This window comes from Populus alba, chromosome 11 (assembly GCF_005239225.2).
Source record: "Populus alba chromosome 11, ASM523922v2, whole genome shotgun sequence".
In the NCBI taxonomy this organism is placed as follows: Eukaryota; Viridiplantae; Streptophyta; class Magnoliopsida; order Malpighiales; family Salicaceae; genus Populus; species Populus alba.
Genome location: NC_133294.1, coordinates 22052805 through 22078720, shown reverse-complemented (window position 1 = coordinate 22078720; position 25916 = coordinate 22052805). Strand labels below are relative to the sequence as shown.

Genomic DNA, 25916 nt, shown 5'->3' with positions numbered 1-25916 from the left:
TATAGTGGATTCACAGGCAACCCTCTAAATTATACATCAGCTATTATTTGGTGAAAAATCCAGAATATACAAGTGTGAAATAGGTTATCAAAATCTCAAATTATAATATATAGAATCCCCTTATAGAAGGCCGATTGAATAATTGGACATATTGCCTATCATTGACTGAAGTATTCTACAAGGAAAAAAGAAAAAGAAAAAAAAGGAAGAGTGGAAGACTTAAGGAGGACATATAGTCACAAGCTCTCCGAGTCTCTTCTTCAAGAAGCCATCCCAGAAACTTCATATCAGGATTATAAATGGTTGATGAACGTGTTTTTATATAGTGGATTCAAGGAGAGCTAACAGTCACAAGACTGAAAAGTCCATCATGTAAATTGTAAAGTTTATTTTCTTGAATATTTATAGACCACAAGAAGTCAGTGCACTCACAAAAATGGAGGAGAAGAAATACAGGAAGAATAATGAGCCAAAGGCAATATATCATTCTCATCATTCACTTCTTTTCTTATACAGTATCTTATTTTCCTCTTGCTGGGTTGCCGTATCAAGTAGGGAAGAAGTGGTTGGCTATGGCTACACCATCGAATCTGTCTCTGTCAATCTACCTGGCAAATGGTTGTCTGCTAATCTCAGCCTTATCAAGAACTCTGTTTATGGAGCTGATATTCCACACCTCAACCTTTTTGCCAGGTAATTGGCTTAATCTATCACATTATGAGGACTTTTGTTACATTAAACTCATTGTTTACTTAGATTTCTTGAAAAACTTATGATTGAGGATGTTCTTAAATGTTGTTTTGAGGATGAAGTACTTTGGTTATGGCAGAAGTGAGTAGCTCTTGCCTATTCCCTAATCTCTTCTACTTCAGGTATTTGTTGGATTCTAGACAGATTACCAGGTTGCTTAAAACAATGTTAAACTTTATTGACTAAATAAGTCGGGACCAATTTCTTAACTCTTCGCCTAAAAAAATGAGAGGATAGTTGATTTCGGCAATTTAGACGGATAGAACAGTCCGGTGTTAATCATGAGGTTATGAATCTGACAAATGTGGCTGTTGCATTTAAGTCAAAGTTTTTGAACCCCTCTCTACGCTGACAACTAGGTCATGTGAGTGGAGTATTAATTTAAAATAATATTATTTTAATTTTAATTTTTTTAAAAATAAAATTGTATGTGTTTCTAAGATTATATATGGTAACATAATATATAACTCTTAATATTAGCTATAAAGATCATCTTATTATATATAAATGCTGATTTCTAAGTAATAAGTGAGACTCCTTATATAGCAAAACCTTCTATGTATAAGGGGTTTTAAGGGGCACGACAGTGGAGGTTTATCTGCTAAGTGTATTAAAGAGAAAGAGAGGTTGCAAAATTAGGGTATTAAAAGACTATCTTGGTATTCTAGTTTTGGTTGAATGTATTAACATGATATTAGAGCCTATTCCGAATCCTTGCTTGCTTTTATTTTGATTTTTCCTTTGACTTTTTTTGTTGTTGCCTTATTTATTTTGGACCTGTCTTTTTCATATTACTCCTGGTGGAGATTGTGCAGGCAAGAGAGGAGCGATTGTTGGATCCTTATTTCATGCAATAACTTTGTGTTATTCTTGGTTTTAATTTCGTACGTAACATATCTGATTTTTGGTTTGGATTTGCTTCTTAACTAGCAACCTGTCCCGCTTTTTTGGTGCTATTCTTGGCAGCTTCAGATCTTGCTTTTTTGGTAGTGTTCTCGACAGTTTTAGAATTATTCTTCTCTGTTTTAGATATTGCGTTTTTGGTGTAATTCTTGGTTGTTTCAGATCTTGTTTTTTTGCTGCTATTCTCAGCAATTTCAGATTAGCTTCTCTATTGCTATTCTTGGTTTCAAAATTTGGTGCGTAATCCTTCTTCTATTAGACTATTTCCTTGTTAGTATCAGTTTCAGTTTCAAAATCTATTTTTTCAGCTTTATCATGTTTTCTGATAAGCCAGACTTGTTCCATATCCGTCTTAATGGGAAAAAAAATATTTTGCTTAAGAGTTTTAATTTCAATTATTCATCAAAGGGAAAGAATTGTGAGGGCATATTAATAGGAGTAATCCCGCATGTACAGATACTGATGCTTTGTTTAAATGGAAAATCATGGATGCTCAGGTTATGACCTGGATCCTTAGCTTAATAGAACCTCATCTTGTTCTCAATCCAAGGCCTTATAAAACTGCTACTACTATGTGGAATTATCTAAATAAGGTTTACAATCAGGACAACATAGCTTAATGCTTTTAATTAGAGTATGAGATGGCTAACTTCACATATGGAAGTCTCTCTATTGAGGGATACTTTTCTGGTTTTCAAAATCTTTGGGCTAATTATTCAGATATTGTTTATGCTAATGTTCCTGCTACAGCTCTCTCAGCTATTCAAGCAATGCAAGAAAGAAGCAAGAGAGATTAATTCCTGATGAAGCTTTGTTCTGATTTTGAAAATACACTCTCTAATTTGATGAATCGTTATCCTGTACCATCTTTGGATGCCTGTTTGAGTGAACTTCTTCGTGCGGAGTAGCGTATCATAACTTAGGTTGCTATAGAACATAAGGCAAATGTTAGTGCACTTATTTCTGTGGCTTATGCAGCACAAGGAAGAAATAAGGGTAGAGATATGCATGTTGTTCAATGCTTTAGTTGTAAAGCTTTTGGTCATATTGCTCGGGATTGCCTTAAGAAGTTCTGCAACTACTGCAAGAAACATGGTCATATCATCTTTACTTGTCCTATTTGACTTGAAAGGAAATAAGGAACTGCTTATTATGTCTCTATTGGTGCCTCTGGTTCTGCTGCATTGTTTACTGCCTCACTTGTTGTTCTTATTCCTACTCCTATATGGATAACAAACCCAAATACATTCACTCCTGAAATGGCACAACAAATGATCATTTATACTCTTTTTGTTGTTAGGTTCTCAAGTAATCATAAATTTCCTTTTAAGCAATGGTATTTGGACTCTGATGCCTCTAACCACATGACAAATACCACTGTTTCTCTTTCCAATGTCAGAAATTACAATGGAAATCTAAAAATTAGTATTGTTGATGGTAGTTCTCTACTTATCAGTGTTGTTGGTGATCTTTCTCCTTCATTAACTAATGTTTTTATGTCTCTTAACCTCTCCATAAATCTTATTTCTGTTGTTCAATTGGTTGATAATAATTGTGATGTCCATTTCTTCCATTCTGGTTGTGTTGTACATGATCAAACATTTGGGACGATGATTACGAAGGGGCCTAAAGTAGGACGACTTTTTCCTCTTCATATTTCTCCTTCCACCAATATTTCTAGTTTTCCTTTACATGTAATTTTATTGGTTCTGAAAATAAATGGTGGCATAAACATCTAGGCCATCCAAATTCTGATGTACTTTGCACTTTGATTAATTTTGGATTATTGGGAAATAAAACATGTTCTTTTCTTGATCTTTCTTTTGATTGTATATCATGTAAACTTGGCAAAAGTAAAGTTTTACGTACCTTTTCCTTATCATCCATCTCGTGCCTCTAAATGTTTCGATATTATTCATAGTGATGTTTGAAGGATTGCAGCTATTTTTTCTCATGCTTATTACAAATATTTGGTTACTTTCATTGATGATTTTAGTTGCTTTACATGGGTTTACCTTTTGAGCTAAGACTGAAGTTTTTTCAGTTTTTAAGCGATTTCTTGCACTTCTTAAAACTCATTTTTGTGCCTGCATCAAGGTCTTGTGCTTTGATTCTGATGATGAATACACGTATAATGAGTTTCAAAACGTTCTTCTAAGCAAATGAATAACCTCTCAGTGTTCTTGTCCTACGATACCATAATAAAACGGTGTAGCTGGGAGAAAAAATCATCACCTTCTTGATGTAGTAAGAACTCTTTTACATGAATAATTTGTTCCTTCTTATTTTTGGCGTGAAGCACTTTCTACTTCAGTTCATTTGATTAATCGCTTACCTTCTCCAATATTAAGTAATGTTTCCCCATTCTTTAAGTTATTTGGTCATTCTCCTTTATATTCTGATCTTCGTACATTTAGTTGTGTTTGTTTTGTGCATCTCTATAATCATGAACGATATAAACCTATTGCTCAATCTGTTAAATGTGTTTTTCTTGGTTATGGTATCCCTCAAAAGGTTATGTTTGTTATTATCCTCATGCTTGTCGTATACGGGTTTTTAGGAATGTAATTTTCTTTGAAAATCAATATTTCTTTCCATTTACATTTTTTCCTCTTTTGCCTAGTTTTTCTGATTCCCCAACAATGGTGGAAAGGTTCAAACCTGGTTTAGTGTATGAAAGACATCGTTGACATGAGTTTGATTCCACTTCCCTTGTGCCCCCTTCTGATCTTGACTCGGAGCCTGATCCTATTCTTATTTCCACCACTCTTCATCAGTCTACTTGTCTTTCTCGACCCTCTAATTGGTATGAATTTTTTTTTCTCGTCTCTCTTATCACTATTTCTACTCCCTCTTATTACAAACAAGTCATGGAACACACATGTTGGCAAAATGAAAAACAAGCAGAACTTCAAGCATTTGAGGAGAATCATATTTGCGATATTATTCCTTGCCCTCATATAGTCAAACCTATTGGGAGTAAATGAGTTTTCTCTATAAAACTTTGTTCTAATGGGTCTTTAGAATGATATAAAACTCACCTCATAGCTCTAGGTAACAAGCATGAATATGGGGTTAACTAAAAAGAGACCTTTTCTCCTGTCACCAAAATAACCACGGTTCGAACCATCTTAGCTATTGCTGTTTCACAATCATGACAACTGCATCAAATGGATGTAAATACTGCTTTTCTTCATGGTGATCTCCATGAAGAGATTTACATGAAGCTCCCCTCTGTATGACTACTTCTTCTCCTCACAATGTCTGTAAGCTAAGGCGTTCTTTATATGAGCTCAAACAAGCGCCCTGGGCTTGGTTTGAGAAGTTTCGTCGTACAATTCTTTCTTTCAGTTTTACACAAAGTCAATATGACCCTTCTCTCTTCTTCCACACATCTGCGTCAGGTAAAGTCCTTCTCTTGATTTATATGGATGATATTATCATTACTGGCACTAACTGTGGTTTGATTACTGAGCTTCAATAGCAATTACATGTAACTTTTCATATAAAAGATCTTGGTCACCTCACATACTTCTTAGGATTAGAAGTTCATCACTGACTTAATGGTATTTTCATGAACCAACATAAGCATATTCAAGATCTTATCACCTTAGCTAGTTTGGAGGACATTTCTTCTATTGATACTCCTATGGAAGTAAATGTCAAATACAGGAAAGATGAAGGAGACTTGCTAGATGATCCTACTCTCTACAGGAGCCTGGTTGGAAGTCTTATCTACTTGACCACTATTGACCTGATATATGTTGTTCATCAGGTCAGTCAGTTATGTCTTCTCCTTAGCATCTCCATCTTGCTGCAGTTCGACACATCATCCGCTATCTTCGAGGCTCACCTAATCATAGGTTGTTCTTCCTTATCGGCTTCTTGTTCAACTTGTTGCCTATAATGATGTTGATTCGACTGGGTGTCTGGATATACATCGCTTAACTATAGGTTGATGTATGTTTTTAGATGATGCTTTAATTTCTTGAAAATGTAAGAAACAAAATCGTGTTTCTAAATCTTCTACTAAGGTCGAGTATCGTGCCATGTCTACTACTTGTTTTGAAATTGTATGGTTGCTCGGTCTTCTCGAAAAACTTGGGTTTCCTCAAATCACCTCTACCCCACTTCATGCTGATAATACTAGTGCTATTCATATTGCCACCAATCCTGTTTTCCATGAATACACCAAACATACTAAGATTGATTATCATTCTATTCGCAACATCTTGGAAAATTAGGTGATATTTCTTCCTCACATATCTTCCTATCTCCAAATAACTTATGTCTTTACTAAATCTATGACTCCACACTGGCATCAATTTCTTGTTGGTAAATTACTGCTAGTTAACTTACTAGCATCAATTTAAAGAGGATGTTACCATATATATATACAATTATTAATATTATTAATATTAGCTATAAAGATTATATGGTAACACTCTCAGCTTCTCAATCACTCGCAAATCGATAGGGGACATCCTTTTTGACACGTCCCCTGACGCATCCGATGCTGGCACTTTCTTAGTCTTCAAGGACCAGTATATCCAGCTCTCCTCCACGCTTCCTGAACACAGGTCTTCTCTTTATGGAGTTGGAGAGCACACCAAGAGCTCTGTCAAGTTGACACCTAACCAGACACTGACTTTGACTTTGTGGAATGCTGACATAGGCAGCGCTAATCTTGGTGTCAATATTTATGTATCCCACCCTTTCTTTATTGATGTCAGATCGTGGTGTTAAATCGTTTACCTCAGTAGTGGAACATAGCAGTAGCAATAGACAGATTGTGGTTTTAAAGAGGTAATTTCTTAAGACGAATATATTCACATCTAGAAGGCCAGCCATTTCATAACATAACAAAGCGAGCTACTTTAAAAAATCTTGAGAGTGCTAATGGATTATTTTTCCTTCCTTCGTTTTTGCTTCTCTTTGTTGCTGTTTGTAAGAGTAACCACCCCTATTGACACCATGAACACAACTCAGTCAATTAGAGATGGAGATACAATAGTTTCAGCTAGTGGGACCTATGAACTAGGATTTTTCAGCCCTGGCAAATCCAAAAACCGATACCTGGGGGTATGGTATGGCAAAATATCTGTCCTGACAGCAGTTTGGGTTGCCAACAGAGAAGCTCCACTTAACGATTCATCAGGTGTTGCAAGGCTTACCAACCAAGGACTTCTTGTCCTTCTCAATCGTAGTGGAAGCATCATTTGGTCTTCCAACACGTCAACACTTGCTAAGAATCCAGTTGTTCAACTTTTGGATTCAGGAAACGTTGTTGTGAAAGAGAAGGGTGATGATAACCTGGAAAATTCCTTGTGGCAAAGTTTTGAACATCCAGGTAATACATTGATACCGGGCATGAAGATAGGGCGGAATAGAAGAACTGGAATGGAATGGTACGTGACATCATGGAAGTCAGCAGATGATCCTTCCAGAGGTAATATTACAGGCATCCTTATTCCTGATGGATATCCAGAGTTAATATTGTTGGAAGATTCAAAAGCGAAGCATCGAGCTGGGCCATGGAATGGTCTGCAGTTCAGTGGCGTGCCTCAAGTAAAACCAAATCCCGTGTACACATTTGAATTTGTTTTTAATGACAAGGAGATATTCTACAGAGAAGAACTTAAAAATAGCTCAACGCACTGGAGGATCGTCTTAACTCAGGATGGTGATGTCCTACACCTCCTCTGGATTGAGCAGACTCAAAGTTGGTTTCTTTATGAAACAGCAAATACCGATAATTGTGAAAGTTATGCGCTCTGTGGTGCAAATGGTATCTGTAGTATTAACAACTCTCCAGTGTGCAATTGTTTGGATGGATTTGTACCAAAAGTTCCAAGTGAGTGGGACAAGACAGATTGGTCAAGTGGTTGCGTTAGAAAGATTGCACCAAATTGTTTTAGAGATGGGTTTCGTAAAATCTCAGGTGTGAAGATGCCAGAGACAAGAAAATCATGGTTTAACAGGAGTATGGACCTGGAGGAGTGCAAGAACACGTGCTTGAAGAACTGCAGCTGTACTGCGTACGCAAACTTGGACATTAGGGATGGAGGAAGCGGGTGCTTGCTTTGGTTCAATGATCTGATTGATATCAGAACTTTCTTTCAAAATGAGCAAGACATTTTTATACGGATGGATGCATCAGAACCAGGTATGAGTTTCTTCTCACACTAGAAAAGTCGGTTTTTATTAAAGGACAAAATTGTAGGGTAAAAAAAAGCAACGGGAAGAAACATGTAAACATGTCCGAGAAAACTTGTATACCTAGTCTAAGCATAAACATATCGAATGATGATGAATCATGTTTGATACTTACTATTACCTACATGTACATTGTTTGCGGAAACAATTCTTCTTTAATTAAAAAAGAGTTTTCTTTCTTATTGTCTTTTCTCCTTTTTTTATTTTTCTTTGTTCTTTTTTCTCATGTCATCTTTTACTGTTAATAGACATATTTATATATAAAGGTGAAGAGTAAAGTTATTATCAAGATATGTAATCCCTTATATTATCTTGTTAATATAAATAATATTAATATAAATTGGATTGACGGCGACCCAAATCCATTTTTCCTTTATAAATATATTTAGATAGAAAGCCAGTATGCTATCGGAAAAAGGATGCACAGTTTAAAAATCTTAAAACCAAGCTATATATAGGTAGTCTGTGAGCATATTATCTAAACCTTAATTTCCTTGCGAGGCCATCGGCAATAGAGTTTCCTTCTCTTAAAATATGGCTAAAAAGAAACCCGATTAAGACTCTTAGGCATCATAGAGATTGTATTGCTCGTGTAGTGATGTCATATATCTGCCATTTGCTCTTCTTAACGCCAGTTTTTCTCTATCATGTTATAGATAAAGATGACTCTCCAAAGGTTAATACCAAATCCAAAGTGAAGAAAAGGATCGTAGTGAGCACTGTGTTGTCCACTGGAATTTTGTTTATTGGCCTATGTTTGGTCTTGTATGTTTGGAAAAAGAAGCAGCAGAAAAACAGTACGTATTCTCACCATCAAAATCCAATTATTCCTATCGCTCCATTCCTGGATTATCAAATAACAAGATTAGTTTATTTTTTCAGTAATCTAAGGTAGACTGTAAGCTGCTAGAAACTCCGTCGTGTTTAACAGCAAATAGAGATCCCTTGTCTTCCTTTCTTCTTCTTTTTTCCCAATCCATAGCAGTTATGCTGACAGGAAAAATGACAGGTAATTTTCAAAGAAGATCAAATAACAAGGACCTGAAGGAAGGACTAGAATTACCCTTCTTTAACATGGATGAGTTGGCTTGTGCAACAAATAACTTTTCTGTATCCAATAAAGTAGGAGAAGGGGGCTTTGGACCTGTTTATAAGGTAATAATTATCTATAAACAGTCATGCAATATGGCTTCTGAATTTTCATGGTACAAACTCCAGGCACCAGTGGAGTTCTGTGGTTTTGAGATTACTCCACAGCTTTTATCTGTTCAGAAAATCTTTCCAATCAGACATCCTTTTATGTTAAAAAAAAAGAGTAGGTTCTGTGGTATTGAGATTAATCCACTACAGAACCTACTTTTTTTTTTTTAGCATAAAAGGATGTTTGATTGGAAAGATTTTCTGAACAGATACAAGCTGCATGAAATTCTCAAGTCTCAGAAGACAACGTATGATTTGCTTATGATGTTGCAGGGAACGTTAACAGATGGACGAGAAATAGCTGTCAAAAGACTCTCTAAGAATTCAAGACAAGGACTTGATGAGTTCAAAAATGAAGTCAAACATATCGTGAAACTTCAGCACCGGAATCTAGTGAGGCTTCTTGGATGCTGCATTGAAAGAGATGAAACTATGTTGGTCTACGAGTTTTTGCCTAATAAAAGCTTGGACTTATTTATTTTTGGTATGAATCTCACAAATCCTTTTCTAAAAGTTATTCTAATGTTTCAAATTTAGCACTACTGAGCTTCCATAATGGATTTGGTATCAGTTGTTCTACCATCTATATTGATCTTCCTCCAAAGCCCATAGGAAAGTGGCTTTGTAGAGGAAGAGAAAAAATTCTGCCATGTATGTAATTGTAACTCAAAATTCATTGATTATCACTCATCATCTTGTTTTTTGCCTCCTCCTTTCACAAACAATATCTATCTATTTATTTATGAATCTATAATGGAATAACTTGAGCAGATGAAACTCAAAGCTGGCTACTAGATTGGCCTAAGCGCTACAACATCATCAATGGGATTGCTCGTGGACTCCTTTATCTTCACCAAGATTCGAGACTAAGAATAATCCACAGAGATCTGAAAACCAGCAACATTTTGTTGGATTACGAAATGAATCCAAAAATCTCAGACTTTGGCCTGGCTAGAAGTTTTGGAGAAAACGAAACCGAAGCCAATACTAACAAAGTGGCTGGGACGTAGTAAGTGTCGTCTCCATCATATGCATTTTGTCTTCATAGTTTGCAAATGGGACTTAAGATTCCATGAATACATGCAGTGGTTACATATCTTCAGAGTACGCAAACCATGGACTCTACTCTCTAAAATCAGACGTCTTCAGCTTTGGTGTATTGGTGCTAGAGATAGTAAGTGGCAGCAGAAACAGAGGATTCTGTCATCCTGATCACCGCCTCAACCTTATTGGGCATGTGAGTGTCAAAGCTACTTACGTTTGTGAGACTTGAACACTTAAAAATACTTGAAAAAAAATGAAGAAAATCTGAAAAACAATTGAGACCGACAGTGATCAATGGGTATGAATGCTGAATTTGCATAAATATGTATTAACAGCATGGTTTTGTTTATCAGGCTTGGATACTCTTCAAACAAGGCAGGCCTCTAGAACTTGCTGCAGAATCAAAAGTTAAAACACCATATTTGTCTGAAGTATTACGTTCTATTCACGTGGGGCTATTGTGCGTGCAAGAAAATCCAGAAAATAGACCAAACATGTCATATGTGGTCTTGATGTTGGGTAACGAAGATGAATTGCCTCAGCCGAAACAACCAGGATTTTTCACTGAAAGGGACCTTGTGGAAGCCAGTTGTTCATCAAGCCAGAGGAAACCTCCTTCAGCTAACGAATGCTCGATTTCAGTGTTAGAGGCAAGATAGATTACTTCTGTGTGTTTGTGTGTTTTTTTTTAATTATAAAAATTTGGTTAGTTTACGTGTATTTCCATCCATCCTTTAAAACCTTAAAATTAATAATTATATAAACTTTTAATAATATGAGATTTGAAATAATCGAACTAGTAGCGAGCATTACTTTTGTTTTTATTCTTATGAATACGTGCATGTTTGTCTTGTCCTAATAACACTTCTGTTGTATGCTTGCCATAATAGGGCTATGAATCCACCATGTATTCCATTGTTCTATAACAAATACTATTTGTTATGTGGTTGATGATTTTGGAGTTTATTTGTGTTTGTATTTTAAAAATGTTTTTGAAAATTTTTGAATTTTTTTTTGTGTTAAATTAATTTTTTTTAAGTGTTTTTTAGTCATTTTAATGCACTAATATCAAAAATAAAATTTTAAAAATAAAAAAACAACTATTTTAATATATTTTTAAATAAAAAATATTTTGAAAAATAATAGCTATTACAATATTACATAATCTCTTAAATGTTGTAGTGCAGAGTAGCGATTGCCAACAAAAGTAAGTCAAATAGAGGCTTCTAAATGTATTTTATATTTGGATGGAAATCGATTTGTATTAAGAAATAGCGGAAACCATGGATGAAATTGAAGAGAAAGCAACTTATCACAGCCAACTAATACATGCTCTACTTGGGAGATATTAGGCATGTTCATTCTTTGGACATCTCTGCATTCTCTTGAGTAAATTTTACGGGACAAAATTGGCTTGATTGTTTTATTTAATTATTAAGGTATATATATTTACTTGGAATTTATTTTTAATTATTAATTATTAACTAGATAATAGATGGTTCGTGATATGCCATGGGTCATTTAAAATATTTTTTAAACATAAAAAATAAATATTTAAGAGCTTATAGTGTATTTTTTTATTAGAAAAAAAAAAACACTCATAATCATTATCTAAAAATTAAGTTTCAATTAAAAAAATATTATAATAATTTAATGCAAGTATATTAACAAAAACATATTTGTATTTTATAAAAATATTTGAACTTTCATTTCTATATATATATATATTGTGATAAGTAACGGTTTTGAGAGGAAGTTGCGGTCGTTGAAGGCAAAGCTACAACGCTAGTCCACATTGATGATTGAATTATAGTACAATAAACTTTTTAAAAAGTATTAAAGTAGTAGTTGATGGATTAGTGTCCCTTGCGCATTTATATTTTATAAAAAAACATTTTTCTATTTTTTTCGCATAAATTTTTTTATAAAAAAATTAATCAATGTAAGAAATTTTTTATAATTAATTTTTAAATTTAATTCATTTGTACAGTTTTAGTATGGTATTGGTTTTTAATTATTATAGTGAATTCAATGGCAATCCACTAAAATTATATATCAGTTATTATTAGGTGAGAAATTCAGAATATATAAGTGTTAAATAGATTATTAAAATTTCACACTATAATATATAGATGACCGATAGAATAATTGGACATACATGCCTATCATTGACTGGAGTATTCTACAAGGAAGAAACCCAAAAAAAGAAGAAGAAGAGGAAAACTTAAAAGGGTATTTGTTTACGTGGTAGTTTTAGTTTTAAAGCAAATCATGTAAATGTTATATTTGGTAACACTAAAAAGCAATTTATTATTTGTGTGAGACCCATATATTTTATGTTGAAACTGCTGGTTCGCACAAAATAGTTGAGAACAGCTTCTCATGTCTATGCTAGGTGAATTAATTCACCCGGGTATTGTTAACGTAAATAGTGTCATGATTCTAACTACCTGCCACTGTTCACGCGAATAATGTCTCCAATGTTCATTGGATTGTATTCGACTCGGTAAAAAAAAATTATTTTTTAAAATTATGTTATACTCGAAAAAATAATATTTAATATTATTTAATAACATTATATAAATTAGAAAGAACATCGCATGTTGACTTAGTATTTGTGAAATATATATATGTTCCCTAGTTGACGAGTAGGATGTTAGTAATATGATATATAATTCTGATAAGCATACTTATTTTGCACACTAATTGATATGATACTTTTGATATACTCGTTTTGTTCTTTACTTGATTTATATAACTGTATTCACTTATTTAAAAATATATATTAGGATGTATTATAGTTATTACCTCTCACTAAATATTTGGACTCACCCCTCTATTCATTTTTTTGAGGTCTTTAGTTCAATTTTAACAGTAGGATTTTTTGGCTGTTTTTCTTGCTTATTTGAGTTGGTATACCTCTTTTGTTCCTCCAGACCATGAGTTTATTTTTTGTTTGTTATTCATATATACTCTATGTAATGATTTTAATTATGTTTTGAATTTGTTTTGAATTATCTATGACAGAGTTAGATTTTAATTTATTGCTTGAATTCATCAATTTTGAATATTTTTCTTTATGCTATGCTATATTTTTATTTTTATTTTTAAGATATCAAATGTGGAAGTTCAGAGATTTAGTGCAGGCATCGCACCTTGAAATACTATGTTTGTGTTGCTGGTCATGGATATGAGAATCGTGTTTAAGGAATATTTACCTTTCATTAATGACATATAAAGAATATTTATTTATCTTTAATACTATCAGGACAAGATAATATTGCAACTCCTCCTTTTTACAAAATAACAAAATTCATGAGCTGTAAAGACTCTATGAATTATTCAAAGAGTTCAAGTTTGCAATCTCCATTATTGATTGTCTATTTATTTTCAAATTCTTTCTCTAAAATATCATATTGTCTTTCATCTCAAAAATATATTTTCTCAAGTATTATAGAGTTTCAAAATCCATCAAAAGGGATATTTTTTAGGTACCAGCTACAACCTACCTTAGCCAACCAAGAATCAGGTATCGGTTATCAGCCACCTTGGCTAGGAAGAGCAGAACAAATTGTTCGAATTAAAAAATTAACTGATTATTTGACATGTCAACCCTTTAAAAATATATCTAACAATTGTTTTAACCATATATATTTTTAAAAAATATAATTAAAAATTTATTTACTTTATTTTTTTACCATAATCATGAAAATTACCAAGATACCATACACACACTTCATTTTGTGGGACCATGATGACTGAAAAGTCCATCGTGTAAAGTTTTTTTCTTGAATATTTAAAGACCATCGAGAAGTCGAGGCACACACAAAAATGGAGGAGAAGAGATACAGGAAGAATAATGAGCCAAAGGCAATATCTCATTCTCAGCATTCACTTCTTTTCTTATATTGTATCTTATTTTCCTCTTGCTGGGTTGCCCTATCAAGTGGAGAAGAAGTGGTTGGCTATGGCTACACCATCGAATCTGTCTCTGTCAATCTACCTGGCAAATGGTTGTCTGCTAATCTCAGCCTTATCAAGAACTCCACTGTTTATGGAGCTGATATTCCACACCTCAATCTTTTTGCCAGGTAATTGGCTTAATCTATCACATTATGAGGACTTTTGTTACATTAAGCTATCCTTTCCATTGTTAAACTTGTGATTGAGGATGATCTTGCATGTTGTTTTGAGGATGAAGTACTTTGGTTATGGCAGAAGTGATTAGCTCTTGCCTATTCCCTAATCTCTTCTACTTCAGGTATTTGTCGGATTCTAGACAGATTACCAGGTTGCTTAAGACAATGTTAAACTTTATTGACTAAATTAGTCCGGACCAATTTCTTAACTAATCGCCTAAAAAAAATGAGAGGATGGATGATTCCGGCAATTTAGACCATTCAGTGGATGGAACAGTCCAGTGTTAATCATGAGGCTATGAATCTGACAATTGTGGCTGTCGCATTTAAGTCAAAGTCTTTGAACCTATTTAGTTTAATTTGAAACCTAACCAAGCTAGATTCTAGATTGAAGTGAACAAGTTGAGCTGCTGGCCAGACCGGGTTTAAGTAATACTTATTTGAGAATACATGAATTGCACGCAAAGGTAGTTTTCTTTAACTAATTCCTGACTGCTCTCTGCCTTTGTGCAGCTTTGAAACAGAGGAGAGTTTAAGAATCCGAATAACAGATTCTGAAAACCGAAGATGGGAGATTCCACAAGACATCATTCCTCGACAAAACAACTCCCCAAAAAAAAAATTTCAACACCATGCCATACAGGAAAACCTGCTCCTCTCCCACTATAACTCTGACCTCCTTTTCACCCTCCATGGCACCACTCCTTTCAGCTTCTCAGTCACTCGCAAATCATCAGGGGACATCCTTTTTGACACCTCCCCTGACGCATCCGATGCTGGCACTTTCTTAGTCTTCAAGGACCAGTATATCCAGCTCTCCTCCACGCTTCCTGAACACAGGTCTTCTCTTTATGGACTTGGAGAGCACACCAAGAGCTCTTTCAAGCTGACACCTAACCAGACACTGACTTTGTGGAATGCTGACATAGGGAGTGTTAATCTTGATGTCAATCTTTATGGATCCCACCCTTTCTATATTGATGTCAGATCACCGTCTGATGATGGCAAAGTATCAGCAGGGACTACTCATGGTGTCTTGCTGCTTAATAGTAATGGCATGGACATTGTTTATGGAGGTGATAGGATAACTTATAAGGTTATTGGTGGTGTTATCGATCTGTATATTTTTGCTGGACCATCACCGGATATGGTTATGGAGCAGTACACAGAGCTTATTGGCCGGCCTGCCCCTATGCCATATTGGTCATTTGGTAAGTAGCGTCATTTTTGCTGTGATGTACTTGTTTTCCTCCTTTGTTTTCATTGTTGTAATCTCTCTTCCTCTGAAAAATTGCTGTGATGTAACTAAGAACATGACCAAAAATAAATAAATTACGTTCCACAGATTAGGAAATTACAGGCAAAGAAACATTCAATTTGAGACTTTCTGGAGTTCAATTTCTATCAGTATTTATGTGCAGAATCATCTCTACTCAATATGCTGGATTCCCATTTTATATCCTGTGGACTATGTCTCTGAGCACTCCTTTTTTTTCTTTTTCTTTTTTTTTCTGTTTTAAGGATTTCATCAATGCCGATATGGCTACAAGAATGTTTCTGATGTTGAGGGTGTGGTTGCGGGCTATGCAAAAGCTGGGATCCCTCTTGAAGTTATGTGGACAGACATTGATTACATGGATGCACATAAGGATTTCACTCTCGATCCCATCAACTTTCCATTGGAACAAATGAAGCAATTTGTTGATAACCTTCACCAAAATGGTCAGAAATATGTGCTGATATTGGATCCAGGTAAGTAGTAACCTGAAGAAAACATCAACTCTTTTAACCTGAAAATATCATATTTAGAGATCTGCTGATTTGTATTATCTTTTGAAGAAGTGCCTTTTATGACTTCTTAAAGAGAGCTAAGCTGCCTCTGATTCTCCACAGGCATTGGTGTGAACACAACATATGAAACTTACATAAGAGGAATGCAAGCTGATATATTTTTTAAACGCGATGGCAACCCTTACATGGGTGTAGTTTGGCCTGGATCAGTCTATTTCCCTGATTTTCTAAATCCAGCTGCCAGAGATTTTTGGAGTAATGAGATCAAAATATTCCGAGATCTTCTCCCCTTTGATGGTCTCTGGATTGACATGAATGAGATTTCCAATTTCATAACCTCCCCTCCCACCCCGTTATCTACCCTTGATGATCCTCCCTACAGGATTAACAACGCCGGCATTCAACGACCTATCATCAATAGGACCATTCCTGCAACATCTCTACATTTTGGTAACATTACTGAGTACAATTTTCATAACCTTTATGGCTTTTTGGAATCCGAAGCCACCAATGCTGGTCTGAAAAATGCAACTGGTAAAAGGCCTTTTGTACTTTCTAGATCAACTTTCGTTGGCTCTGGAAAGTACACTGCTCATTGGACTGGAGATAATGCTGCGACATGGGATGATCTAGCGTACACCATTCCATCAATTTTGAATTTTGGACTGTTTGGAATTCCAATGGTTGGTGCCGACATATGCGGTTTCAGTAGAGACACGACAGAAGAGCTTTGTCGTCGCTGGATCCAGGTAAATCATTGGTTATTGCTCATCTAAAGATGTTATGAAGTCCTAATAATTCAGACTGATGTGCATTGGATATCATTAACATTCATGTATACGCAGTTACTTTTTTGTTTCTTTTCTCTAGATTGGATGTCAGCATAACAAATTGTAGTAAATTTTCTGCTGTGTAATCGATGCTGAAGTTATGTTACAATGCAGCTAGGTGCCTTTTACCCTTTCTCAAGAGATCACTCAGATCTAGACACCAGACGTCAAGAGCTTTATCTCTGGGATTCTGTTGCTGCAACAGCAAAGAAGGTTCTTGGCCTTCGCTACCAGTTACTCCCCTACTTCTACACATTAATGTATGAGGCACACATTAAAGGGATCCCTATAGCACGACCTCTTTTCTTTTCATTCCCTCAAGACCTCAAAACTTATGACATCAACTCACAATTTCTGATCGGTAAAGGTGTAATGGTATCACCTGTATTGGAGTCAGGAGCTACTTCAGTTAACGCGTACTTCCCTTCAGGAAATTGGTTTGACCTCTTCAACTACTCTAATTCAGTTACTGTAGATACTGGAAAGTACATAGAACTAAGTGCGCCTGCAGATCATATAAACGTTCATGTTCATGAAGGAAACATCCTGGCCTTGCAAGGTGAAGCCATGACGACAAAAGAAGCTCGAAAAACAGCATTCCATCTGCTGGTAGCTCTTGCCAGCACTGGAAACAGCACAGGGGAAGTTTTCTTGGATGACGGGGAGAGTGTGGAGATGGGAGGGGAGGAAAAGAACTGGAGCTTTGTGAGATTTTACAGTGAGATAGTAGGAGATATGGCAATGGTTAGATCAAACATCACAAATGGAGAATTTGCTTTGAGCCAAAAATGGATTGTAAGTAAAGTAACATTCATAGGATTAGAAAAGACAAAGGGTTTCAAGTGGTATGAGTTGCAGACTTCCAAGGAAACAAAGAGTGGAAATTCAGGCACCAAGACAAGCTTTAATAGAAATGGAGACTTACATATGCTCGAGATGTCAGACCTTTCTTTGTTCCTAGGAGAAGAGTTCAAGTTAGAGGTGAAATTTAGCATGTAAGGATTGACAGCAAATATTTTCTACCGTAAAGTTGGCAAGAATAAAATCCAATAAAAAGATTGCAATTCTTGAAATTCTAGCTGCTATATTGTTAATTAACAATTAACAAGTAAGAGAGAAAGAAAACCCTAAATGAAAAAGGATATTTACTGTTTATTTCTATCCACTATTTTCTTTTTCATTTCTTAGCAGTAAATATATTCTCAAGTATGCTTTTGCATACATAAAATATATTCCACCCACATCTAGTTTTTTAAGGAAAAATCTTTTTTTTTGTTTTTCTTATTGGATTAAAAATCTAAAAGTTGTTCCTTCAATTTTAGTTATAGTTTTAAAATCGGGCCCGACCTGGCAGGTCGACCCGGGGTTGGAACTGGGCCAGGTTGAAGAAAAAACGAAGAAAGAAAAAACTCAGTGTGACCCGGTGACCCGGTCAAAACCCTGCCACAAACCCATTGACTTTTTTTTTTTTTTTTACTAAAACGATATCATTTTGATTTTTTTTAAAAAAAATTGACCCAGCCAACCCGGTGACCCAATCAAGACTTTGTGACCCGGTCAAAATCCAAAACTCAAATCTTGAATCAGTTTGGCCACCAAACCGGGTCTTAAAACTATGATTTTAGCCTGCTTCTAGCTATTAAAAAGCGCATTCAAGATTAGTCCAACATGTCATGATCACATAACATAACAACAAGCCATATAATGGTTTTATCATTATAAAATATGACTAGGCTGGTGTAGATTAATCTCAGATTTAATTTGAACTATAATTATTAAATTCAAACTGATTCAACGAGTCGACTCAAGATTTAATGACTAAACCAATCTGGGTAAGATAAAAGATCAGGATGAGCAAAAACCTAGTAAAATACGATTGACCCATGACATGAGCGACCCAGCAAAACCTGGTTGAGACATGGTTTTTTTTTTTTTCAAATATGTTTTTTCTTCTAACCAAAGACCTATCTTTTTTATATATTTTTTAGTTGATTATTAACCTTTTTCATTATATAAATACTATAAAAATATTTTATTTTTTTAATGTGAGATTTGAAACCCTTTAATATATATACTTTTAATTTACAAGAAAAAAAGTTATGTTTTTTCAATTTGTGGTAAAAAAACCTTTTTAATTTAAATACTTCAACTTAAAAAAAATAATATACTAACATAATATCCTTTTAAATGTAGAATAAAAAACCTTTTAAAATAATTTTTTAAATTTTATTTTTTATAACATAACATGTCTATTCTATATTAACATAGATTGTTTTTTAATTTTTTTTATAAAATATTAAAACTTAAAATATATTTTTTTTAATTTTTTCAGGTTAATCCATGTAACCCAGAACTTGTGATAACCATATTCTAGGCCAAGTTTATATTAAACTAAGTTTAACTCGATCAATCTTAGTCGACATGAGTATGGTCAGAATGAATGGATTGCCAATATACCCTCGTGTATCATAAGCAAATTGCAGAATTTTTTCTTGTCTCCTTCTAGCCTATTGTTTTAGGATACAAAAACAGAGGATAGTGACTGGGTGCCAATCCCAACCTAACAGATTTAGAGCACTAGTTCACTTTTTGTGGCCAAGAAAGCTCCATTTTTTCTTTGAAGTTGCTTGTGGAAACTACAGAGAGGTCACCATGGTTATGGTCATCTTGCTTTCTTTAGATATTTAAGCTTGGAACTAGAAACCAAGCACCAATGCGTCTAGCTGATCATATGACCCAAAAAATGGAGAAAGAGAGGAACAAGAACAGTTGCAGAAACACAAAAGCAACATCTCCATCTCAGAGCAATCTTCAACTTCTAGTCTTGCTGTTGGTTTGTGGGGTGCCGCTGACTAGTGGAAAGGATGTGAAAGAAGAAGTGGTTGGTTATGGCTATAAAATTGGCTCTGCTAACTCTGGTTTAACAGGCAATTTGTTGAATGCTGATCTTAGCCTTATCAAGAGATCTTCAGTTTATGGAAATGATATCCAACATCTTGATCTTATTGCCGAGTAAGTAGCTTAGTTTCTTTCCTTGTGGTTTTCATGATTTTGCTTACATTAATTTTTTCTTACTGTCGAATGTTCTTGAAAACAGAAAACATACAAATAATTATTTATTATTATTATTATTATTATTTCTTGAGACTTAGACTAGTTCTAATGTTATGTTTTTTCTAAAAAAAAAAAATATAATAATGTTTTATCTTATCTTTGCTCAGAGTAAATAAATAGACTAACCACTTAATTTATTAGTTAAAAGTTGACTTGCAAGGTTGCTTAGCCCGCCTTTTAAAAAAAAAAAAGAATCTAACTTGATTTCTCCTATTAAACTCAACTAAAAATAGAATTATATCCTTAGAAAAGAAGGGAAAATTTCATTTGGGCATGAGAAAATTCTTGTTTCTAAGGAGCATTCAATAAATTCAGCTACTTTTGTTGTGCGGCATTCAATTCATCACATGGAACTGGAAAATTTACACATATATAGTCCTTTATATTTCACATTTTACTTACATGGACCTGTTTATCACGATTTCAAGCATGATTATCCTCAAACTTTTAATTTTTGATCAAACTTGGCCTCTCCATACAATTCATCAGCATTGTAAGGTCCAGCTTGACTTGACAGGTTAATATGTGACTTGTTAGAGCTGAGTTAGGAAAAAAACCTGATTTTTTTTAACCAAAACAAAATTAATTTTAATTTTTTTTTATTAAAAATACTTGAGTTGACCTAGGCTAACCAATCTAACCTGAGACTTAGGCCTTATACATGGTTGGTCCACATGTCGGGACGTTAATATAAATTGATTTGTCCAAAAAAGAGGATAAAGAAGCTAATATGACCAGCCTTTAAAACTTAGAGGACTATGTGAATACTTACCCTCTTCAAAGAATCATGTACGTTACCCTCTGAAACAAGCAAACGACATGTCTTGCTCAGTAATGATTGACATGTCTTCCAGCTTGCATATTCCCTCCTCTACGCATTGACATGCTTTGCCTCCTCCATGCAGATTTGAAACCAAGAACCGTTTGAGAGTCAGAATAACAGATTCCAAAAACCAAAGATGGGAGATTCCGCAACACATCGTTCCCCGGCAAAACCACTCTCCGAAGAACTACCGACATTACTCTCCATTAAAGCATCGACTCCTGTTAGATAACAACCTCCTTTCTGACCCCAACTCAGACCTGCTTTTTTCCCTGCACAACACCGTCCCTTTTGGCTTCTCTGTCACCCGAAAATCCTCCGGTGATGTCCTCTTCGACACGTCCCCGGATACATCCAATCCCGACACTTTCTTGGTCTTTAAGGATCAGTATATCCAGCTATCTTCCAGGCTTCCTATAAAGAGATCTTCTTTATATGGTCTCGGAGAGCACACAAAGAGCACTTTCAAGTTGAAGCCTAATGACACATTCACCTTGTGGAATGCTGACCTCGCAAGTGCTAATATTGATGTTAACCTCTATGGTTCCCACCCATTTTACATTGATGTAAGATCAGCATCGGATGATGGCAAAGTACAGGCAGGGACTACTCATGGTGTCCTGCTGTTTAATAGCAATGGCATGGACGTAGTTTATGGAGGAGATAGGATAACTTATAAGGTTATTGGAGGCATTATTGATTTGTATTTTTTTGCTGGACCATCGCCAGATATGGTGATAGAGCAGTATACAGAGCTTATTGGTCGGCCGGCCCCCATGCCATATTGGTCATTCGGTAAGTAGCATTATTCCTTCCTTGAAACTTTCTAGTTGGCAATTTAACATGTTTCAGTCTGCAAAATTGTTTGATGCCTGAACATCAAAATCAAGAATTTTGGGCAATGAGAGATTTATTTTTTATAACTAGTGCTAAGTGATCAAACTATTCCAATTCATTAAGAGAGTCCTGAACTCTCTCACACTCCATGGTCAACTTATTAGACTTGGCCAAATATAGAAACTGCAATAGAGGCCTTAGTTACTGCTGTGTGGTTTCGGTTCCATGTGACACTGGATATTTATGGTGTGGTTTCGGTTCGATGTGACACTGGATATTTATGGAGCATACTATTTGATCTCAGTTTTTTGTGAACAATGCTTGTTCCATGTGTAATATGTTTTTTTTGGTCCAATGTGAAGGATTTCATCAGTGTCGATGGGGTTACAAGAACATTTCTGATGTTGAAGGAGTGGTTGCTGGCTATGCGAAAGCTCGGATTCCTCTTGAAGTTATGTGGACAGATATTGATTACATGGATGCATACAAGGACTTCACATTTCATCCTGTAAACTTTCCCCTGGAAAAAATGAAGAAATTTGTCAATGCCCTTCACCAAAATGGTCAGAAATATGTGGTCATCTTGGATCCTGGTATGTGATTAACATGAAGAGGCAAAACAATTATCTTCACATGAAATCCTAGAACTTATACTTCTTCTATTTGGCTTTAACACAAAAGGAAGAAAGAAAGAATGGTTCTGCTACATTCTGTTGAGCCTCCGATTTTCTGCAGGTATCAGTGTGAACTCAACGTATGGAACCTACATCAGAGGAATGCAGGCTGATATTTTCATTAAACGCAATGGCATTCCGTACATGGGTGAGGTGTGGCCTGGAAAGGTCTATTTCCCGGATTTCATAAATCCTGCTGGCCGAGAGTTTTGGGGTAATGAGATAAAACTATTTCGAGAGCTTCTCCCTGTAGACGGTCTCTGGATTGACATGAACGAGATATCGAATTTCATAGATCCAACACCCACCCCATTTTCTACCGTTGATGATCCACCCTACAGGATTAACAATGCTGGTATTCGACGGCCTATTAATAATAAAACTGTTCCAGCAACATCTCTACACTTTGATGTCATGAAAGAGTACAACGTTCATAACCTCTATGGCCTTTTGGAATCGAAAGCCACCAATGTTGGTCTGATCAATTCAACTGGTAAAAGGCCATTCGTACTTTCTCGATCAACTTTCATTGGCTCTGGGAGGTATACAGCACATTGGACTGGAGATAACGCTGCCACGTGGGATGACTTGGCCTATACTATTCCATCAATTCTGAATTTCGGACTGTTTGGGGTTCCTATGGTTGGTGCTGACATATGTGGTTTTTCAGGAAACACAAATGAAGAGCTTTGTCGGCGTTGGATTCAGGTAAATTGTTGCTGTAGTTGGATGTTGACAGACGCTATACTCTTTTTCTGTGTTTCAATTGTTCTGAACTTTTATTACAATGCAGCTAGGTTCCTTTTACCCCTTTGCGAGAGATCATTCATCGATAGACACAACGCGGCAGGAGCTTTATCTCTGGGATTCTGTTGCAGCATCAGCTAGGAAGGTGCTTGGCCTTCGATATCAGCTGCTTCCATATTTCTACACACTAATGTATGAGGCTCACATGAAAGGAACCCCAATAGCACGACCTCTTTTCTTTTCATTCCCTCAAGACATCAAAACTTATGAGGTCAACTCACAATTTCTGATCGGTAAAGGTGTAATGGTATCACCAGTATTGAAGTCCGGAGCTACCTCAGTCGATGCATACTTTCCCGCTGGAAACTGGTTTGATCTTTTTAACTACTCTAATACGGTTTCTGTAAGTCCAGGGAAGTACATCAAACTTGCTGCACCTGCAGATCATATAAACGTGCATGTTCATGAAGGAAATATTCTGGCCTTGCAAGGAGAAGCCATGACAACGGAAGAAGCTCGAAAAACAGCGTTTCATCTATTAGTGGTTCTTAGCAGCAGTGGAAACAGCACAGGGGAATTATTCTTAGATGATGGGGAGAGTGTGGAGATGGGAGGGGAGGGAAAGAGTTGGAGTTTAGTGAAATTTCATAGTGAGATAGCAGGAGATATGGCAATGGTTAGATCAAACATCATAAATGGAGAATTTGCTTTCAGTCAAAAGTGGATGGTGAGCAAAGTAACATTCATAGGATTGAAAAAGACTAATGGGATCAAGTGGTATGAGTTGCAGACTTCCAAGGAAACAAGCAGTGGAAATAGAAGGATTAGGGCAAACCTTAATAACAATGGAGATTTCGATGTCTTGGTGATGTCAGGACTTTCTTTGTTCCTTGGAGAGGAGTTCAAGTTGAATGTGAAATTGTAATGATGGACAACCATTGTCTAGCAAAAGTTATTAATAAAAATAAATCAACGAGGATTGCAGCAGCTGCGTTTTATATTTTTTATATCAGCAACAGGAAACAAAGATAGTAATGATTTGGACAAAGCACCGGCAGAGACCTGCTCGTGTTGTTTTGTTGCTTACTAGTAATGGCATGGATATAATTTGGCATGTAGCATCGAGTAGACATTCTTGCTGTCTTCTTTTAGACATGGCAGTAGACCTGAGTTGATTTCTTATATCTTAGTCGCCGCTTGCTTGACCGAATCTTTTTGTTTTTTTTTTCTTTACATCAATGTAAAGGATTTCATCAATGCTGATATGGTTATGCGAGCGTTTCGGATCTTGATGGTGTTGTTGCTGGCTATGCAAAAGCTGGCATTCCTCTTGAAGTTATGTGCACACACATTGATTACATGGATGGATGCAAGGACTTTGCTTTTGATCCTGTTAACTTCTCATTGGAACAAATGAGGAAATTTGGGGAAACCCTTCACCAAAATGGTCAGAAATTTGTGCTTATCTTGGATCCTGACATGTTCAAAGGAAATATCTTCACATGAAAATCCTCTGAACTCTAGCAATCTGCTTATTAGAATAGAGAAAACAGAACATTTCGAAGAATTCTTTTACTGCTAAAATGGATTTAATGAGTTGACGCAGCCTGAAATATACAGGTTAGGATTGAAAGGAAAATCAGAAAGAGAAAAAACAAAAAGGCTACGGTAAAAATTCTAAAGGATACACAAAAAATATCCCAAAACAGACCCGGACAACGGTTTCCTGCCATCTTCCTGCTGGTCTGTCCTGTCAAGGAAGTCCAGAGCCATTAACTCCGTACCTGACAGCTCCTCCTCCAAAATCTCCTTCACTAAGAGTTTAAACTGCATCTAATTCTTCTACAGGTATTTATGTAAACATAACCTATGGAACTTATGATAGAGGAATGGAGACTGATGCTTTCATTAAACGTGACGGCCGTCCTTGCGTGGGCTAAGCTTGGCCTGCAGCACAATGGACTGGAGACAACGCTGCTAGATGGGAATATTTGGCATACTTTATCCGGTCGATTCTGAATTCCAGACTGTTTGGAATCCCAATGGTTGGTGCTGTCATTTGCGGTTTTCTCTGTCGACGATGGATTCAGGTAAAAAATTCTTGTTTGAAATTTTCCTTAAACTTTGGTGCCCTCTACTCCTTTTCAAGAGGCCATTCAAACAAAGGTTCAAATCGCTGACAGCTTGATCTCTGGGAGCCTGTTGCTGCATCAGCCAAGAAGGTTATCAGCCTGCGATATCCCCTCCTTCCATACCCTACACCTTAATGCACGAGGCACACACTAACAGGACCCCCATAGCGTGGCCTCTTTTCTTTTCATTCCCTTTAGGCATCCAAACCTACAAAATCAACTCACGGTTTCTAATCGGTAAAGGTGTGATGGTATCACCTGTCCTGACATCAGGAGCAGTTTCAGTTGATGCCTACTTCCCAACAGGAAACTGGTTTGATCTTTTCAATTATACCAACTCAGTTTGCATCGATTCTGAACCTGCTGATCATATAAATGTTCGTGTTCACAAAGGAAACATCTCTTGGTGGTTCTTAGCAGCAGTGGAAACAATACAGGGCAAGTTTGCCTAGGTGATGGGGGGAAGCACAGAGATGGGAGGGAGGAGAGAATAGGAGTTTCGTGAAATTTTCTGGTGGAATTGAAGGGAATAAAGTAGTTGCTGGATCAAATGTCATTAATGGTGAATTTGCTTCTGAGTAAAAAATGGAACATATAAACGGTGACATTCTTAGGACTAGAGAAAACTAAAGGTCAGTTTGAAAACTGAAAGAATGTTATTGCTATTTTAATTCATTTTGGAGAAATGTTTACAGCTTTTCTATGTTCTTGTGTTT

At 35.8% G+C, this 25916-nt stretch overlaps 3 protein-coding genes across 4 annotated transcripts; all 3 read left to right on the top strand.

The window, feature by feature from the left end:
• The first annotated feature begins 116 nt into the window (after positions 1–116).
• LOC118040774 (alpha-glucosidase) lies at positions 117–17946 on the top strand. 2 transcript variants are annotated; one of them, XM_073412202.1, is made up of 5 exons: positions 117–693; positions 14766–15463; positions 15774–16004; positions 16146–16792; positions 16988–17946. In XM_073412202.1, exons 1-5 carry the CDS (start codon positions 437–439, stop codon positions 17870–17872), a joined length of 2718 nt encoding a protein of 905 aa, XP_073268303.1. In that variant the 5' UTR covers positions 117–436; the 3' UTR covers positions 17873–17946. The 2 variants fall into 2 exon arrangements, with proteins under 2 accessions (XP_073268303.1, XP_034903692.1); XM_035047801.2 differs by lacking the exon at positions 117–693 and adding an exon at positions 14264–14374.
• On the top strand, positions 6108–10839 carry LOC118040777 (G-type lectin S-receptor-like serine/threonine-protein kinase At4g27290). The gene is made up of 7 exons (XM_035047803.2): positions 6108–7819; positions 8526–8666; positions 8879–9024; positions 9343–9553; positions 9841–10078; positions 10156–10306; positions 10467–10839. The coding sequence occupies exons 1-7, from the start codon at positions 6553–6555 to the stop codon at positions 10770–10772; spliced, it is 2460 nt and encodes an 819-aa protein (XP_034903694.1). The 5' UTR covers positions 6108–6552; the 3' UTR covers positions 10773–10839.
• Positions 17947–19377: 1431 nt separating the features above from the next.
• On the top strand, positions 19378–24278 carry LOC118040773 (alpha-glucosidase). Its single transcript, XM_035047799.2, has 5 exons — positions 19378–19885; positions 20893–21605; positions 22010–22240; positions 22383–23029; positions 23115–24278. The coding sequence occupies exons 1-5, from the start codon at positions 19587–19589 to the stop codon at positions 23991–23993; spliced, it is 2769 nt and encodes a 922-aa protein (XP_034903690.1). The 5' UTR covers positions 19378–19586; the 3' UTR covers positions 23994–24278.
• The last annotated feature ends 1638 nt before the right edge of the window (positions 24279–25916 follow it).

Coding starts and splice junctions, on each gene's coding strand:
- LOC118040777 (XM_035047803.2), top strand. CDS start 6,553: ATGGATTATTTTTCCTTCCTTCGTTTTTGCTTCTCTTTGTTGCTGTTT. Junction 8,667..8,878: donor AAAGAAGCAGCAGAAAAACA/GTACGTATTCTC, acceptor GAAAAATGACAG/GTAATTTTCAAAGAAGATCA. Junction 10,079..10,155: donor AACAAAGTGGCTGGGACGTA/GTAAGTGTCGTC, acceptor GAATACATGCAG/TGGTTACATATCTTCAGAGT.
- LOC118040773 (XM_035047799.2), top strand. CDS start 19,587: ATGCGTCTAGCTGATCATATGACCCAAAAAATGGAGAAAGAGAGGAAC. Junction 19,886..20,892: donor CATCTTGATCTTATTGCCGA/GTAAGTAGCTTA, acceptor TCCTCCATGCAG/ATTTGAAACCAAGAACCGTT. Junction 23,030..23,114: donor TTTGTCGGCGTTGGATTCAG/GTAAATTGTTGC, acceptor ATTACAATGCAG/CTAGGTTCCTTTTACCCCTT.
- LOC118040774 (XM_073412202.1), top strand. CDS start 437: ATGGAGGAGAAGAAATACAGGAAGAATAATGAGCCAAAGGCAATATAT. Junction 15,464..15,773: donor TATGCCATATTGGTCATTTG/GTAAGTAGCGTC, acceptor TTCTGTTTTAAG/GATTTCATCAATGCCGATAT. Junction 16,793..16,987: donor TTTGTCGTCGCTGGATCCAG/GTAAATCATTGG, acceptor GTTACAATGCAG/CTAGGTGCCTTTTACCCTTT.